Source organism: Gymnodraco acuticeps, unplaced genomic scaffold (assembly GCF_902827175.1).
Source record: "Gymnodraco acuticeps unplaced genomic scaffold, fGymAcu1.1, whole genome shotgun sequence".
Lineage (NCBI taxonomy): Eukaryota > Metazoa > Chordata > Actinopteri > Perciformes > Bathydraconidae > Gymnodraco > Gymnodraco acuticeps.
The window spans coordinates 4,776,534-4,796,308 of NW_022990274.1; the positions used below are offsets into that span (position 1 = coordinate 4,776,534).

General features: G+C 38.5%; 1 protein-coding gene across 1 annotated transcript; it reads right to left on the bottom strand.

Moving 5' to 3' along the window:
* Positions 1-332: 332 nt before the first annotated feature.
* LOC117549534 (protein FAM171B-like) lies at positions 333-18,939 on the bottom strand. Its single transcript, XM_034221533.1, has 8 exons — positions 18,622-18,939; positions 11,070-11,303; positions 9,867-9,959; positions 9,529-9,687; positions 9,164-9,337; positions 8,045-8,161; positions 2,712-2,835; positions 333-2,174 (listed from the first exon to the last, which is right to left on the bottom strand). The coding sequence occupies exons 1-8, from the start codon at positions 18,794-18,796 to the stop codon at positions 1,292-1,294; spliced, it is 1,959 nt and encodes a 652-aa protein (XP_034077424.1). The 5' UTR covers positions 18,797-18,939; the 3' UTR covers positions 333-1,291.
* Between the last annotated feature and the right edge of the window lie 836 nt (positions 18,940-19,775).

A 19,775-nucleotide genomic window follows, 5' to 3' on the forward strand; every position in this document is an offset into this window, starting at 1 on the left:
TTATTTGTGTGATGTGATTTGGTAGCACTACACCGCATGACAGAAAATGACGTTATATTTTTGAGACCTTACTACGGTTGTAACGGGACACTGTTTGTGTAATGTTTATAATCCAATATGTTTTCAACTTTATCAAAGTCTTAATAGTTTCTGAATGATCTCCATTGCAGGTCTTAAGGTTGTTAAATGTGTCATAAAAAAAACAAGCTAAATAATGCAGATCTCAAAGATACATTAACTCAAATCTGGCTATTGCAATATATTATAAGTAACAAAACATAGCTTTACACTGTATTTTTTAAAGTAAACAAATAAAAACACTTGTCACCAAGGTCAGCTTTATTTTATTAAAATACAATGAAATGATTCACCTCATGATGATGTACACAAAAAACATGCATACACAAATATGCAAATCAAATACAAATTAAAGAACATTGTTAAAATAACAAGAGTTCAATCATGTTCAGTTAGCCATGGTAGTCCGTCTGTTATTCTGACCTCATTCATCTCAATCACATTGTGTCTCTGTCCCGTTGGAGACAGATACATAGGGTAATATGCAACTCATCGGTAGGAAATGATCACTGACACTTTGCAAAATGGAGTATACTGGTTAAAGACATTTTACAATTTTGTACATGTGCAACAGCTTCCACGCACAGACTGTGTGGAATCTGATGGGCCTCTAACCCTAAACCTGGATCGGCACCTTGCCATGCCCCACAGATATAGGTGCCAGTATTTCACCTGTCCTATGGGTCCATATAATCTAAATTGATCAGTAATTTAAAAACCTTACTGTGAGAGCCGGTCAAAATAACACAGCTATCTTTTAGTCTTCATGTGTGGCATCGACCTACTGTATACGCTTGGTTCATGTACGCCCTGATAGTTTGGTCATTAGAATAAACCAAGAAACAAGGGATTGACCCGCACATTCGCCTGTCCTCTTGCCACCTGGAGACCAATCTGCAAGGGAACAGAGCATGCGGTAACCCTGGGAGATGTACCAATATTTGGAAAACATGAATCTGTATAAAACAATGTCAAAAGTGGCAAACTCTTGTTTTTCCCAAATATCTGCAACTCAAAACATAGACGTCTTTGACACAATGTCAATATTGTTATCTCTTCACTTTCTGATGATGTTTGTTAATTGTTTTAATGTTTTAAATGATACTTCTGCAATGTGAATATCTCACACATTGCACCTTTAATGTAAAACAATTAGCAATGAGTTAAATAAATGACATGCCATAGCTGTTTGTATGAACTTAGAAAGCTGTTTCTACTGTGGCGGTCCTTGTGTACTGCTGGATGAGCTTTTGATAAAAGTGTTTTTGCGCTCCAGTGGTACAGCCCTCCTTCCAGACGGCTGGTTCAGTTCGCTCATGTCCACTCCTGAGTCTAAGCTGGTTTCTCGACTGTCGGCCGGCCCCCGTCTCCTCTGCTGATCAGACACTGCGTAATGGATCTCAGCTGCAGGTTTGCCCTCCATCGATACAAACCAGGCCCTTGGAGACTGCGCCGATGGGATTTTAGAAAGCTCTCCCAAGGCGGGCACGGAGCGTCTGCTGCCCCGGATTTTATTCAACGTTCCTGGGACCGATGCTGACTCCGTGAGGCTGAAGTGACCGCTGGATGTGTTGGAGGAAGTTGATGCCTCCTCTAGAACCTCGGACTGGTCCTCAGTTTCCACTTCCTGGTTCTGGGTGGCAGAGGAACCTTTTGCCGGGGCCTGGGAGAACTCGTCTTTACTCAGTGGATCTGAAGCGGCCGACTTGCTCCACTGGGCCTGTTCCTCCAAATGGAAGAATGCCGGGGCGTGAAGAATGGCAATGGGCTGGTTGTAGAAGAACAAATTCTCAGCCAGAGAGACGGGAGCCCTGATCTGATCCGTAGGGTCATGCAGACACATCAGATCGTTCAGGTCAGGGTTAAGCTCCACTCCGCCACACTCCACCCGAATGGCCACGGCATTGGGGTTGGGTATGACATTGCCATTGTGCCGATTATCCCCCCTCCCTGTAATGGTTTGGTTCAGTCCATTCTGTGGATGAGAGGAGTCTAGTGAAGCTTCTTCAAATAATTCATCGTCACATGTGGAGGTGGTTTTGTCTCTTCTCACCGCTGGTAGGATCTTCTTGGTTTTAGGTTCACTGAGCGAACGTCTGCAGACAATACAAAGTGTGTTGAGTCTTATTCAGTGCCAGGCTAATGATAGTAAGAACTTTATCCATAAACTCTACATGATTACACAGTACAAATATACAAATGTTCACTCAATTGGGCAAATATAGATTTGACTAATATTGAAGGGGTTTTAAAGGAGTACACCACGGAACATGATGGGTAACACTTACATTGACGTGAACATAACTAATAAGTGGTAAATTAGTAGTTAATTCAAATTAATTTTAAAGTTATTTAAGTAACATTTACATTGATAAGCTATAATTTGTTATTTTAACATGAATTACAGTTGTATATGCAACAAAACTACAATATGTGTTTACTAAAAACTACATTACTATTCAGAACCATGAAAACAAATGTTCTTACCTAGAGGATAGAGATATATTTTGATATATGTTTTGCCCTCCCAGTGAGCTGGTGAGATATTTTGTATTTGTTTTACATATTTATATCTAATCAAAATCACAATTTATAGTATTCATGGAGGAGTATGAGTTGAATGTTTCTTTTACCTGCGATTACATAATAACCCAACCAGAAGACAGATGATAATAACAAGCATCCCTCCCAGGACAACCATCAGGAGAGATGAATGGTTTAAGATGAAGTCAATGGGGATGGCAAGTCCAAAGAAACCTAAAGCATAAAAATGGTCAGAAAAATAAGTTTGGCAGAAAAATATAAAACATACGTACATGCAATAATAAATAAAAATGAATAAACTCAGTATTACATCCAAACCAAAAAAAAACTGGGTTCTAAAAAGCGTTTGCCAGGGAATATCTTTCTTAGTTTCTTAAATGTCATTTTCCAAAAGCTGGGGGAAAAAATACCATCAAAAAGATCATTAAATAAGATATTTAATTTTTTATAGCAATGCCAATTCATTTTGTTCTAAACAAAATTATCATAAATATGTTTTTAATGCCGGTTTACGAATAAAAAAATACGAGAAAAACATAAAGCTCTGAAAAAAATAAAGAGACCACTGCAAAATGATCAGTTTCTCTGGTTTTACTATTGATAGGTATATGTTTGAGTAAAATTAATTATTTTTTTAATTGATTCCCTAAACTACTGACTCTGTGTCAGTGTTGGAATGTAACAGACACTGGAATGTAAAGCCATACATGTAGACAGGGCCGTATCCAGGATTTCCTAAATACCGAGGTCCAAACATGTTAGGGGGGTTCGGGGGATACCCCCCGAGATTTTGGGGATTTTCATGATCTCGTTAGGTGCTTTTTAAGTCCTGTGGGGGGTCACACATTGGATAATATATTGATTTCAAACCATGTCAGTGGGCTGACAATGTCAGCATCAATTATTTTTTAAAGTGTAATACATAATAAGAATCAGTTGATTGTTACTATTAATGATCTGGACATGCAGAAGAGGCTAAAATGATCACAACACATTGTCAACATTCATTTTCCATGTCTCTCTCCTTTCTATAACCTGCCCCCTCTCTTCCATCTTCTTTAGTCTCTCTGTCTTCTTCCTGTTCATTACTCTCTCTGTCCTCTACTCTTTCTCTTTGTTCAATCTCTCCCTCGTTGTTTACTTTTTGCTCCTCCTCACTTGTCGCTCCTGCCAGTGAATTAAAAGCAATTCAGCATTTTAGTTCATTTCACTTGTTTGTTTGCACTTTTTGTTTTATTTAAATCTGTTTTGTTTGAATCTCAAAAGAGAACAAAGATGTAAGCAAATTGTGTTTTATACAATTGTATGTTATTATGACATCATAACTGCAATAGATGTATGTTGTTTAAAAATTATGCCTATTGTAAATAAAGACTATTGTTATAGATAAACCAGATAGATAAATAGATAGGGTTATTAAGCATACATTATTTTGTGTGACTGTACCTGCAGTTCCTCCCTGACTTCCATCACTTTCTCTCTCTCTCTTTTTCTGCCTGTCCTGTCTCTTCCTTACCAACGCTGAGCTTCGACTGACGTCTTTTCATTATATCTGAGTCAGTGTAAAAAGAAAACAATACAATGTTATATCTTCAATGTTTTACTCAAATTGAAATGAAAGAAAAGCATTATACGTTTGAAAAGGTAATCCTTCTGACATTGGATGAATGTAATTAACTGTAGCTCTCTAGCTAGTTTATTCCAACACACTCTCACTCCCTAAGCGTCCAGGAGCGACGTTTGGTCAGTGTCCGTGGCGTCCAGTTGTGACGCTCCTAGGCTCCTTCAGCGTCATAAAGGGACGCAAATAGCTTTCAACTGATTGCAATGTATTCCCATCTGCGGCGGGATTTGACGCTCATGGAAGCACGGCATTCGTTTGTGTCGGCTGCCCTTAAAGGCAATGTGAGCGTCCATTCTCATTGGATAACGGAGAATTGTACACCCGGAAGTAAGTATTCCCCTTACTGTCGATTGATTTTACAGTGATATCTGCACTACTCATCGACTAAAAAACACCAGATTATCCTTGTTAATTACACAACATTGATTGGTTTAAATTGTGTGCTATGCTTTTGTATTTTTCCCCTTCGATTCGGAGAAACAAATATTTTTTCGGAGTAAAGGATGGCAGAAGACACTACACTACCCAGAATCCCCAGCTATCGTTTGGACTACACCATGTGCTCTGTTTGACAAACCCCGTGATAGTCCTCAAGCTCTGTGATTGGAGAGTGTGCTCCGAGGGTTACGCCGATTCTCCAACAGCACTTGAAATGGGATGGAACCACGGCAGACTGTCCAAAACTGGATTTGAACGGGTCCACCGTATTTCCCATAATAAGAAGTTGCCAGTATTAAACTGTGTACATCCCTGGAGGTTTAGGGGATAGGAAACACTCAAATGTAAAACATATAATTAATAAATGGGTGAAAATTGCTTGTGCCCATAATGGGCAGCATTAATATATATATATATATATATATATATACACACATGCCAGCTAAGGTCAGAAGAGCTTTATTTAACAGCTGGTCTTATGTTTTTGACCCCTCCTGTTGTTAATTGATAACATTACATTACATTACATTAATTGATAAGCCTGAAACATGCACTTGTCAAGGTTCAGAGGCAAATTTAGCAAATATGGCAGTAGCCATCGATCAGCTTAAGATAAGATATACTTTATTGATCCCAGGTTGGAAACATTTGCGTTACATCAGCATGTGTTACAGTTGTACATATGCAGTGGTGTTTATTTGTAAATTTAGTATAATCACACAAATTCTGTGTTTTTATATTTAACAATTCTGTGTTCTTTATTTATTGATTGTTCAATACCTGAAAGGCCGGAGATGAAATATCTACATACATCTTATAAGAGTATAATACATTATGTATAATATCAGTTAAAATAAGTGCTTCAACATAGTTAACATTGCTGGAGGTACGCACAAATATTGATAGATGTCTTGTAATGCGCTATTGAGGAACCTGTGACCCAAGTTTTTCATTCAATGCAGAACTACACCATAGTTGTGTAGGCCTATATGATATGTCAATAAACCTTAGAAAATCTTGAAATCTTGAAAGGGATGTGCAAAATAGTAATTATATACAGTCTTTAGTGAACTATTAGTAGAGAATAACGAGTAATTAATATACTTTATAGGGATCCTATTAATATCTAATAATAAAAATAATGAAATTCAATAACATGCTTTAACCACTAGGTGTCCCTTTATATCAGCTGTGCACCTTTATGGTGTAAATACAGCCTATCTACCAATTGGATCAAATATAAAAGTCAGCCGAATTAGTATTGATACTGCAAGGAGACGTATTGTGTGAAAAGAAATGTAAGATATTGTTTAATGGCTGATATATTTATGATCCACGTCACGTTTTCAGTTCCTCATGTTTGTCTAGAAGTCTTCTCATCAGGGCTCTATAAATACAGAACTACGGCAGATATGTAATATTGAATGCAGCCGAACCGTGTATTACAATGCCGTTATGTGATGACTTTCAAAGAGAAAAGCAAGCACACTCGGAATAAAGTATTATTTTATTTTATTTAAATGTTTTCGGTCTGTTTCCGGTATTTGTTAATGACGATGTGCTGTGAGATGTGAGACTGGAATTGCACAGGGAAAAATAACGTAGGCTATCTTTAGATGCGGATTTTGTTAAACTAATATGTTTGCGCTGTGGACCAACACTATACATTGACGGGGAAGGGGGTAGCAATAAAGATAACACCATTAAACAGTTACACAACATAACAGAAATAATATCGATAGCAGTGTCCCTAGCAACCACCTTGGTAACAATGAAAACGTCGCGATTTCCTGAAGTAATCTTCGTAATAACTAGCAAACTAAAGATCATGTACATCCACTGCACACATAATCTGAAATAACAACTCATATTTCTCGCATCAAATGACATCAAAACGCATTTTAATGGCCAAACTAACTTTAAAATAGGCATTTTCCACCGAGAATAAAACGAAGTTCGGCCATGTTTTCTTTTTCTGCAGGGAGAAATTTGAACATCACGTAACATAGACGCCAGCCATTGGAATGAATGGTGAAAAAAAACGGGTTTGTCAAACAGAGCACATGGTGTAGTCCAAACGATAGCTGGGGATTCTGGGTAGTGTAGTGTCTTCTGCCATCCTTTACTCCGAAAAAATATTTGTTTCTCCGAATCGAAGGGGAAAAATACAAAAGCATAGCACACAATTTAAACCAATCAATGTTGTGTAATTAACAAGGATAATCTGGTGTTTTTTAGTCGATGAGTAGTGCAGATATCAATGTAAAATCAATCGACAGTAAGGGGAATACTTACTTCCGGGTGTACAATTCTCCGTTATCCAATGGGAATGGACGCTCACATTGCCTTTAAGGGCAGCCGACACAAACGAATGCCGTGCTTCCATGAGCGTCAAATCCCGCCGCAGATGGGAATACATTGCAATCAGTTGAAAGCTATTTGCGTCCCTTTATGACGCTGAAGGAGCCTAGGAGCGTCACAACTGGACGCCACGGACACTGACCAAACGTCGCTCCTGGACGCTTAGGGAGTGAGAGTGTGTTGTTTATTCACGCTATTTAAACCAAAGTATAGCCTGTAGCTGCAATATAAGTTAGTGTGCATGTTGTCGGACGTCCACTGACTAACGTAGAGCGTTCACACAGGATTTGCTGGTCATATGATGTCCTGATGAACAGAAACACAAGCAGCCCACTGGACTCAGATCTCTAGATACTTCATCACTCCTTCGCTGCTCCGATACAAGTCCGGGCTGCGGTGGTTTGTTGATACATGTCGTCTTCTTCTGTTTGCTTTAATCGAGGCTACGTCGTTATGCAGCGCCCCCATCGGCAGTAATTGGAAGTACTACAAAGAATCCCGTTTAGTGCAATTATTTCACAAGTTTTGTTATACACAGCTCGGAAAATATTACCGAGGTCCGGACCTCGGTGACCTCAATGGTGGATACGGCCATGCATGTAGAGATTGCGATTTTAGACACATTTGAAGTAGTCTCTTAATTGTTTCTAGAGCTGTAGTTTTGCAAATATAACCTTCCTACTAACTCTACATGTTGCAAAGATGGAAACAAAAATGCAATTGAAAGATTATCCTGGCATAAAACAGGAGAGAAGACAATTTAGATTCAACTTGAAATTGTTGGAGCAGTTTTTCTCATCTCTCAAGGCTTTTGTATGTTCCAGGCCCATTTGAAATGATTATAGAATATGTTTGTCAAAATGATCACTTCATAAATTAACACAACTATGTACAATGTATTACCATTACATTGCCATACAGCTAATTGCCAAAGATGGTAGTATCAGTAACACTTGAGACACTTTACATAAGCTTACGATCATTAGCGTTAGCACTTGCCTCTATTGGGTGATAAAGGCGCAGCGATCCAGTAACCCAGGTGAGGAGCAGTGAATGTCCACATGAGCTTCCCCTCCACTGACACCACTGTCCCCAGCCCCTTCCTCATCCATCCACCTAGAGATAAACAACAAGACAAACACTAGTTTGTATAAATCTTTCTTCAATTACCCACAAACAACAAAATCCTGTTAGATGTTCAAGTAAATCAGCTTATTACTTTCCAAAGACATTGAAGGTTAATGAGAAGGGAACATAAATGAAAACACTTTGGTTCACCCAAAATGAGATTGTTTTGACTTTTCACTTGACAAAAATATGGCAAAGATGGCAGCAAATACATATTTCAGTAAAAAATGTAATACAAATGCACCGGGTTCTACACATGAGGCTCCAACTGTATTCTCTCTATAGTGGTGGCACCAGATTTACAGTATACATTATAACAAATTAAATAAAGGACAGTAAATTGAGTTTAAAACATGTAAGTTCTATATTTGAATTTCATAATTTGACATCTTCTTACAAAGATGACTATAAACGGTTTGCTAAAGCCTTTCTTTTTGATAGATGTCGATTCCGGCCAACTGAATGACTTTGCAAAGTCAAAACATTTGTTGAAAAGTCATTCATTCCAATTTGGAACTTGCCAGGGAGTGTGAGAACAAAGAAGGTAAATGAGTTGTTGTACCCAAGAGATCAGAAAAGCATAGCTTAGGCTGTTCATCAACTGTTTTGCACATGGATTGTCATCAATTGTGAACATTTTCAGACTGTACTAGTACTTCTTGAGATCAAATTAGGCTATATTTTGCCCGTGATATAAAAAGCGTTTTAGTAATGGTGCATGTCTGTTAATGACTGTATACAGTACAGTTTATGGCCTACAGAGATGTGGAAATACTACTAAGCTACGTCTCTCTGTGCTGCCTAGGGCTGGGTCAGTAATGTTTCAAATTGCTTGCGATGTTAACTTCCGGGTCGGCCTCCAAAAATACGACCTCGCTGCACTGTTATATTAAGCTACATTTCCAAGTAGAGGCCATACAATAAACCTTACTTTATCTCCTTACTCTCCTAAAATAAAAATGGGCTAGTCTGATTGTGATTTCAACTTACCAGTAGTCCGGTTAAAGAACCAGGCCGGAACAACCTCGGAGGTCTGGAGTCCGCGGCTGTCAGGAATGCTGAGGCTGATCTGAATGCCCCCCCCCCTCACATGTAACTCAGTGTCTCCTGAGAAGAGCTGCACACTGACAGCTGCCACCGGACTCAACTCCAAACCAACGTATCCTTAACAACAAAGTAGGTGATGCTTGAGAAGGATTGAAATAGTCTTGAATAAAATAAACACATACATATACGTAGTGTTTATTCACACATAAACGCCTTAGATACATGGTTCCAGTTTACATGGTTATTGTTTAAATCTGATTATTAAAGCCTCAGATGAAAAATGAATGTTTTTTCAAAATGTTGTCTACCTGATTTAGTGCTCATGATGCCCAGAGTGTTCTGGAAGCCATCCTCCTCTGCCGGCAGCTTCGGGACGGTCAGGTAGGCTCTGACAGCCGTGGCATTACTGCTGTCGCTCAGATTCAGAAGGCTCTTGGGAAACTGGACAACAGGCTTTGAAGAAGCATCTGCAAATGAAGGGAAAACATGATCAATTACAGTTTGAAAATGTGCTTTGTAAATCATTTGTAGTGCAGCTGTCTTTGGCTAATTGAATATGTCACTTTAATCAATGCTTGCACTGAGAATCAAATACAGAAAAAATAATTAGCAAGAAAGAAAGTGACTCTAACAATATATACATTACCAGATGTTTTGCCAGTGATCAGGACGGAATCATCATAGAGCCAGATGTCCCCCTGGTTCAGACCAAGCAGTGACATGGTCAAGGAGGAAAATACTGCAGAAATGTTAAAAATAGAGGAAAAATACACAATTAGCAAAAAGCACTTCAATGTGATGCACAAAGTTTCTTCCACTAGATGGCAGTGTGATATGTTTTTCTATCAAGCTTTACACAAAAGCAAGCTTATATCATCTTTGACCATAAAAACAATGGATCATGATTTAGTTATTTTCTGTCATTGGAAAACAGAAGGGGCAACAGAAGACGACACACATTCCATATGTGCACAGGTTATATAATGATCCCAGGTGTTTCGCTTGGGTGCTCTGCCTAATATGGTGTGAAATGCAGAGAGGTGAGGCTAAACTTGGTATTGCAACAACAACAACAACAATGAAAATCACAAGGATGTAAAGCTTATACCTCATGTCAAATTCGTTTTTTACATGACCTGATAAAAGAAGGAAAATATACTATCCATCCTTTTTTGTGTTTACGGATTCACCGACAGTTACATGTGACTTTTGTGTCCAATAAACCAGCCTGCTTTTCGCAAAAGACATTCAAAGAGAAACACATTTTGTTCCAGACTAGGTTTCTCTTGAATTGACACATGTACTTTTCTAAAGAAGTCTGGGGAAAAAGGATGTTTTGGTGGAAAGATTGGTGAAGCAAACACAGGACTTCTGTTATTTAAATTATGTAACAAGAGTTCAAGTTTAAGCCAGTCATGTTCTTTTCCCAAACCGTTTTTAAAAAAAAAAAAAACTGTTTTGTTACGTTTATGTTTAACGTTGACCATTGGTTTAATACTGCGACCATAATATAGCAGACAATACATATTCCTGTAAATGCAATTGAGAATGCAGTTTAGTTGTATAGGAATGTTCCATCGTAGGACTAGGAGACAGGGTTCAGTAAACACACACAAGTGTAGTTATATAATTTTTCAGAGGGGGAAATTATGTAATTGGTTGGGTTTGACCTCAACAGGCAGAGCGCAAAGAGAAATAAACTGTCATGATGAAGTGTACTGTAGCCAGTGAATTGAAAACATTTCCTCTATTCTGGGCAGTCTAAAAGTACTCTCCTTGATGGTGAGAGCCCAGGATGATGCTCCATAAAGCTCATTATCTGTGGTGATTCAAACATGAGATATCTTACTTGGCATTGGGTCGGTTTTACACGGCAGCAGTGTGCAGATATAGCCATCCTTACTGGCCACAAGTGTGATTGTTGTTCCAGTTTGGTAAGGAACGTGAAGCAGAACGCTGCCGTCCCCCCCAGTGAGGGCAGTGGTGAACAGGGTGTAGTTGATGTAGACCTCCACCAGCGCCTGGCTCAGGGACTCACGACTCAGCACGTTGTTCACCTGGACCTTCAGGTTAAAAGCAGGATCTGGGGGGGGGGGGAATAAAGATCAGGTTAAGAAAATAACTGGGTGGTTGGGGAAAGATAACTGATTCTATAAAAATGTATTTACAATTGAGCAAGAACCTTGATACTTATTCAAGTTGCACATTATCGACATGGTGTTTTTTAACCATAATATCTTACAATATGATGTAGTCCACTTTAACACTACAAATGGTCTCAAAACTGACACTTCTGACAAAATGCCAAATCCCTTATTATTTAGTCCACCCCCTTTATGCAGTGTGACACTTTAACAGAATGGAGTTGGCTGCATTTGCAATTAACCTAGACAGGACGTTATTGGCACCAAAAAAACGAGAAGTAATTTGCAGAATCCCTCAAGGTTATGAATCGATTATTCCCAGTTTATTTTACAGAGGTGGACACAAAAACCAAATGTTAAAAATGGCCATTAACAAGACAATGTTAAGTTACATCAGCATGCAGACGGGTAACTAAAGTACATATTTCCAATAATGTGATTCCAATTCTGCAGCCCTAATCATTATATGTTTTCAAGTAGTTCCCTGATAATCTGTTTCTAATGTAGATGTGTCACCTTAACCACAAGCCCAATTAGTCACTCACACAGTGCAGCAACTCCCAATAGTGAGTCCCATGGCCATTTGAATCAATAGTGGCCATGTATACACTTCCTCAACATTGATCAATGGGTATCAGTTATTAAACAGTGAGAAACCTGCAACTTCACTGACTTTCCACTTACAACAAGCCTTGATAACGGCGTACCTTGCAGCCGATTATTTAACTGCTAATGTAAGCATTTTGACGGATTATGTAAAGTTGAAACATGTGCTTGTTTAATGCATTAAACAGAAATCAATTTGGAAATAGAAGGATGGTTTATTAGAACAGAGTGGATATAAAGAAACTATCAGAAAATAACAAAAACTTCAGTGATCTCCATGAAATGTTTTCTTTTTTAACTGAGTCTTTTGGTCTCCTTGATTTTATCAAATGACTGCATTTAAAAAGGGGGTATCACATTTAAGTTGAAATTATTTATATTATAAATAAAAATGTTGTTACAATATCAGTCATGCCATTTTAATAGGTTATTTGGTTTGTTAATGTTTCTACATTTTTGGGGAAATGATTCCATTAGCTTCTCCTAGCAGCAGGACATAATGAGCTGATAGCTGGTGACCACAGAGGAGCCTTTAGCAGCTAAAGAGACAGACATTTCTCTCCGGATATTGTGAGTCAATATTGGATTTGTGTCAGGTTACTCTCATGAATGCTAATGTGGAGCTGTAAATAGGCAACTGTGTGTAACTTGTATCTCCTTCTGCTGCCCTTAAGTGGCCAAAAAGTCAATTAATGCAACTTTAAATGTGATGTTATGTGCAGGTTTGGTATTCCTAACACCTGCATTCATGAGTTCATAGCATAGAACTAGCTTAAAACAGCTCAATAATGACAACAAACTAAATACAAATAAAGCGCACTCAGAGAGCCCCGCAAAGGCCACATTGCATGAAATAATGCATGTTAATGCTATTTTTTCTTCCTCGCCCCATTAGAATTGAGCCAGTGATTTTCTCTAATCCTGCTCCCAAACATCAATTTACAAAGCCGAAAACATAACCTCATATTTTGATATATATCAATATAATAATATAATATATATACTGTATAAGACTAGTTGGTTAAATCTGGAACAAAGGCCCCATAACAACTGCTCGTAAAGTTACTGAACACTGCTTCATAGAAACTCCTCCGTACTGAGAGTACTTTTCAGAGGTGCAAATCTCTGCCAGCACCAAACTATCTTCCTTCACCTACTGCCCTGCTATAAATATTCTCTACTGAAATGTACTGCTCCAATACAGTGTGGCCCGGAAAATGGAGCCATACATCTCAGCAGCCAGCTCATCATCCAGCCTCCAGTTACAGAAGTTATTTAGTGCTAGCAGTCCATAAAAAGGTCCTTATTGCACATTTGATCACTAACTAAATGCTGAAACATTGCTAAAGCAGCAATTTTACTGGTCATAATGTCGTAAAGAACTCTTAAATGGGGACAATTTGACAATTACAGTAGGTGTTTTTTGGTCTGATTATCTGGTTTTAGCACTTTCTCAAATATTGCTAGTAGCATAAAGCCTGGCTTCATTAGTCTTCAATGAAGCTATTGCAGGTCTTTTAGCAGCTATATAATTATAGCAGCTATATAATTACCCCCATAACAATTCCCTTTGATCAGGAGCAGACAGATGCCTGAAGCTGCCAGGAGGGCCTTTATTTTCAGCCACAATATTAAACACTACATTTGGCAGTGTTAGTGTCCGCCCACTGGGATACATACACCAGTGCAGATGGACATGAGGATGCTTGTTTTGGAAGAGTCATCTTGATGTGTGTCTATGGCCAAACATAACAGAAGGGGGTCACTAAATCTGAAGTGGAGGTGTTTCGTGCCAGATTACTATAATCTCCCCATTTGGCGAACTGAACCATGGCACAAAGAGGTTTATGAAGTGGATTGAAATGGGCTGCTCAAGGCTGCCGAGCAGATGACAAATAGATCCCATGTTGTGTGTGATTTGGCTTGAATACTGTTATTATTGGGCAAATGACAGCACTCATCCAGTAAAGAAAATTCATAACTCCAGAGATATCAAACCCTTTGTTAGATAACCCTTGCTATGTCAAACGACAAATGACAGAGCTACGTGACCCAGAAATGAAGGCGGTAAATAAGAGAACGGCAAGCTGTTATGAATCAAAAACACAATTATTTGTGGCTTAACACATTGCAATTTGCATTGGCTGACATATCAAGGAATTATAGCGTTACATATTATCTTGACAACAAAATCAAGATGAACAGGGACAAGCACAACCATGTTGACCAGTCAGTTCTGTGAGACAACCAGTCAGCGTAAACAGATGGTCCAACAGGGACTTATCTCTGCTGACCCCTCACCTACCCCACATACATGCATGTTTGTGTGTTGGAATTAGGCCATACATTCCACTGATGGAGACAAACACAAGAGAACCCTTTGATATGTGGGCCACCAGGCCTCAAGCACGAGTCAGCAATATCTAATCAAACTGACAAAAGATGCTTAGGGTGTCAGCGACAGAGGGGTGTCAAGAAGATGTAATGTCTGAGCAACCACCAGTCCTGTTAGGGTAGTTACAATCCTCCACTGGGGGAACTTATTCAATCTTAAAGTCTGTCTCCAAATGTAAAGGGCAACAATGAAGATGTTAATCTCAGCATGGGAGAACTGACCATCTGGTTCCAGAAAATAGGTGTTTTTTAGCCTGTTTTAGGGGAGGGAGTCAAATAGTGATGCTTGGGTAGTGGCTACTGGTACCTTGGTTGGTTATTGGCTAATGGTTACACAAGCCAAAAAAATCGTTATGACATCATAAAGTGGCAAAAATCTGATCAGTTCATTTTCAGACAGGTTTTTATATAAATGGATCAGGACAAAAAAGTGAGGTAATCTTTTTTGCCGAAACGTACACAGAGGGGACACATGTTTATGTTTAAAAGACATGAACAACAGCAACTAATTGCTACAACATAACTGTGACTGTTTACCGAGTGTTAACTATTACTGTTTCCTTAGCTAACCATGAGTAACAACCTTAAAAACAAATAAAAACAACTCACGTGCCTTGTTTGCTACCGTCAACAGACTAACAAACCCCCCAGTGTCGATGGCCTCAGAATTTCTATCCACCAGGGCCTGCAATGATTTTGCCTCCTTTTTCAGTGACAAAATCATGCAAATTAGACAAGCAGTCAGTGCCTCTGCATCAGGTACAGCAAATGTGTTGTCCCTGTGCCCACCTAAAGCCATTTCAGACACCATGTCACAATTCCGTCTGATAAATGCTAAAGACCTAGAAGACATTATCCAACATCTGAAATCCTCCTCCTGTAGCCTCGACATCATCCCGACAGGATTTTTCCAAACCGTTTTTCATTGCTTGGCCTCAGATATACTTCACATAGTAAACAAGTCTCTTCAATCAGGTGTATTTCCACAGGCCCTGAAAACTGCAATAATTAAACCGCTCCTAAAAAAGCATAACCTAGACGCAACCATAATGAATAACTACAGGCCAATATCAAACCTTCCCTTTTTAAGCAAATTGATTGAAAAAGCTGTTTTTCAACAGTTGAGTACTTTCATGTTTTTAACTGATGGTTTTGATGTGTTTCAGTCGGGCTTTAGACCTAACCACAGCACTGAGACTTCACTTGTAAAGGTCTTAAATGACATCCATTTGAACACAGACAGTGGCAGAATATCAGTGTTAGTATTATTAGATCTCAGCGCTGCCTTTGATACTGTTGACCACAACATATTGCTAGACCGTCTTGAAAACTGGGTGGGAGTTTCAGCAACAGCTCTAAACTGGTTTAGCTCCTACTTGAAGGACAGAACAAACGTTGTCTCAATAAGCAATTACAAATCAACCCTGATAAATATGTCATGCGGGGTTCCTCAAGGCTCCATCTTAGGACCTTTGTTTTTTAATATTTATATGCTACCACTGGCTCAAATTATTAAAAACAGTGATCTAAGCCAGTGATTCTCAAACTTTTTTCAATAATGTACCCCCTTTGAAAAAAAAATGCAGCCAAGTACCCCCTGATCAGCGCAACAACTATTTGTTGGGGAAAAAAGCCTATACAAACAGGTCCAGTGCAGTGCTGCACCATCAGTGTCTGATTTATTAAAACAACAACATTGTAACTGAGAAACACTTAAATGCTACATTTAAAATGTTTACAATCCATCACTAAATTCATTGCAAACCAATTGTAACATCGTGCAATAACACTAAGACGACATTAGTTGCATTGAACTGATCTTTTTAATAAGTTGTACTTACAATATAGTGAGAAACATGGGCTTGTGCTTCACTGAGGATCTTTGTCATTCTGACAGGGAGGCTAACTGCAGTTATTACACTTCGTGTCTTGAAATATGTGTAACTCTAGTATATCAATATAACACCCACACTGCTCAAACTTCGTTACTTTTCCTAAAATTGGTATATTTATCTTCTTTTTTTTATCATTAACATAAAAAAAATCTCACGTACCCCCTGCAGTACTCCAACGTACCCCTAGGGGTCCGCGTACCCCCATTTGAGAACCACTGATCTAAGCTATCACATCTATGCAGACGACACCCAGATTTATTTTAAAATTACACCGGGAGACTACTCTCCGATTAGAACACTGAGCAAACGTGCATTGAGCACATCACTGACTGGATGACTCTTTCTCCAATTGAACAAACAAAAAACTGAGATCATTGTTTTTGGAGCAAAGAAGGACCGATTAAAAGTAATCACAGAGCTTCAGTCGGCAGACTACAAAGTAACTCACAAAGCAAGAAATCTGGGTGTTGTGATGGACTCAGACCTGAATTTTAACAGTCACATTACAACAGTCATTAGGTCTGCATACTACCACCTGAAGAATATATCAAGGATTACAAAACTAATGTCACAGCAGGATTTACAAAAACTTGTCCATGCTTTCATTTTCAGTAGACTCGACTACTGTAATAGTGTATTCACAGGGCTCACTAAAAAATCGATCAGAAAGCTGCAGCTGATTCAGAACGCTGCTGCTCGAGTAGCTGCTCACTGACACTAGAAAAGTGGATCACATCACTCCGGTTCTGAGATCATTACATTGGCTTCCAGTCTGCCAAAGAATTGATTTTAAAATACTACTGCTAGTTTTTAAATCACTAAATGGCTTAGGACCGAGGTATATAGAGGACCTACTCCATCACTATGGCTTAAGCATCCAGGAGTCTCAGGTCTTCTGGGTCGGGTCTGCTCTCTGTTCCGAGAATAACAACTAAACATGGAAAAGCAGCTTTTAGTTATTATGCCCCAACAATCTGGAACAAACTACCCAAATCGTGCTGAAACACTTACGATTTTCAAATCCAGACTAAAAACGCATTTGCCGCTGCTTTTAATTGAGCTGGTCATACTCACACTACAGTATGCCTTTTAGTCTGTACCTGCTGTGTTTATTTATTTATTTTATTTCATTATCTTTGCTTTTTATGCCTGTTTTTAAATGCCATTTAATAATGTATTTATGCTGTATTTGTTCTTAAATGTCTTTTTTGTAAAGCAATTTGAATCGCCACGTGCTGAAAAGTGCTATATAAATTGCCTTGCCTTGCCTTAACCTTCATTTCATTTAATTGTTTATTTGAATAGGGACAATGCACATTAATGAACACTTAAGACAAATAATGCTTCAAGTGTAAAAATGCCAGATTTGAGCTTTGAGCTAATTTCCATCCGTAGTCCCTGACATACAACATATAAGAACATGACATTTATAAACATAGCAAAAAATACAGTGGGACAACAGCATGCTTGGGTGCATTTCCAAGTGCTTCAGTCAACAACACAGACTATGAGGATCATGTGATGACGGATGGTAATGTACTCCTACAGCAGCATGAATTAATCATGAATCAGTTGATGAAAAAGGGTCACAAATCGCTCTTTCTGTCCTCTCCGCCACTCAGCTGTGAACAAGAACATTGTCATGACAAGTGCATGCATCTGTGTGTGACTGATGAACACAGAGAGATGCACTCTGTGGGGGGGGGCAGGGGGGTTTTCTTCTTTGAAAATCACAAAAGCACATAAATTGAATAACTTGAAAAAGGGAACAACTTGCTGGAGAGAAGAATGAGTCTGCTAACATTTGATTTGATTAAAACGATAATGCAGTTAGTAACATTATGGGCCTTCTGTCATGCTTTTTGAACACCCAAAACAAAATGTACTTTTATAAGTAGCCTTTTTGTGCTTTTATGAAAATGTTCCCAATAATTTACGATGTTAATATTGTGATAATATTGCAAATGCACATTGTTAACTTGGTAGTGATGCTGCAGATAAATAGGAACAGATGGACAAACCGTTAGTCATGAGGGGACAGCAGCAAGCTCCCACGCCACTTATTATTAGGCTACTCATGATCAGAGGATATGCAAGTAAATCCTGGCACAGATGGTCTGATCCGACTAAATAAAGGATATTTATACTAAAATATATTAGAAAAACACGGTATGGTGATGTGTGATGAAGTCGAAATAACAACTAATGGCAGAATTCGACATACATCCTTATCCTGCTGAAATGTTATTTAATTCCCAGCTCTAATGACACACATCAAGCACAATAGCGAAACACGTTCAGTTTACTCAGTTTTACACCGATAAGATTGCGGTGATGGTGACACAGTGAAGCCCACACAGACCTGACAGCGGGAGCAACACTTGTTGGTTCTGAAAAGCCTCTTGTTTCATGTGATCCCGGTCTGAAAAGTTGCCGTCATTGATATGCAGAGGATGTCCAGGCGGAGTGAACGCTCCCTTCGCTTTCCCATCTTCGCATAGGATCAGCGCAGAAAACACACACATCCACAGACGCATGGCTCTGCCTCTGGAGAAGAGAAGTGTTGATGGAGGTCACCGATGACTCACAAATCCAGTTCATCCAGTTAGAATCTATACATTGTGGAGGAACAGAGATGAGCAGTGTGCCGCCATCCTAACCTCTAGTCTACACTGTCAGAGCAGCGAGGCCCCGCCCCTTTAAGCTGCTTCCATGGAGATCCGCTTTAACCAGATATTATCATGATGACTGATGATTTATCGACAATAACATGCATCACACAAGCGAATACAGATATGGTTTTGAAGGTAGATTCTTGTTTTATTTTAAAAATAAAAATAACACAATGTATGATTATATAAAGAAGTAATGATTATGAAGAATATTTAAAGTTTTAGGATCATATGTATTTACAATAAATACTAGTGTTTATAAACTGGCTTTTATTTTAACTTTATATTTTATTTTGATTTCAGATTTCTATATTTTCTATATGTAATTGTTGATTGGACTGTTATTATTACTTCTTTATTTAATTGTGTGGTGGCGTGTTGTAATTTTATGAAGAACTTTCTGAAATGTTTGTTTTGAAATGTGCTATGTAGCCTTTTTATGCAACTTTAAATGAGAATAAAAAATGTTTTGTAATTTTGTCTCAGCGTTTTTGCAGGTTTCCTTGAGAACTGTAGTATTGTTGTTATTTATTTTGTCAAGAAAAATACTAATCAATCAATCAACCAACCAATCAATAAAACGTTATTTATACAGCACTGTTCATACACAAAAGGAAACGTAAAATGCTTCACAAATCAAAAACAATACTACAAAAACAATATTTTTTTTGTTGTGTAATATTTTGTTAAACACTTACATTAACTGATGTTCCCCACTAGGTGGTGACAATGTAACGTCAGTTCCCAGTACACCATTATCATACCATCACCGTAGTGACGTGACCTAATTCACAAACTGATTGAAGCTGATATTTAACCTGCAAGTCTGACCTCGAGGAACATG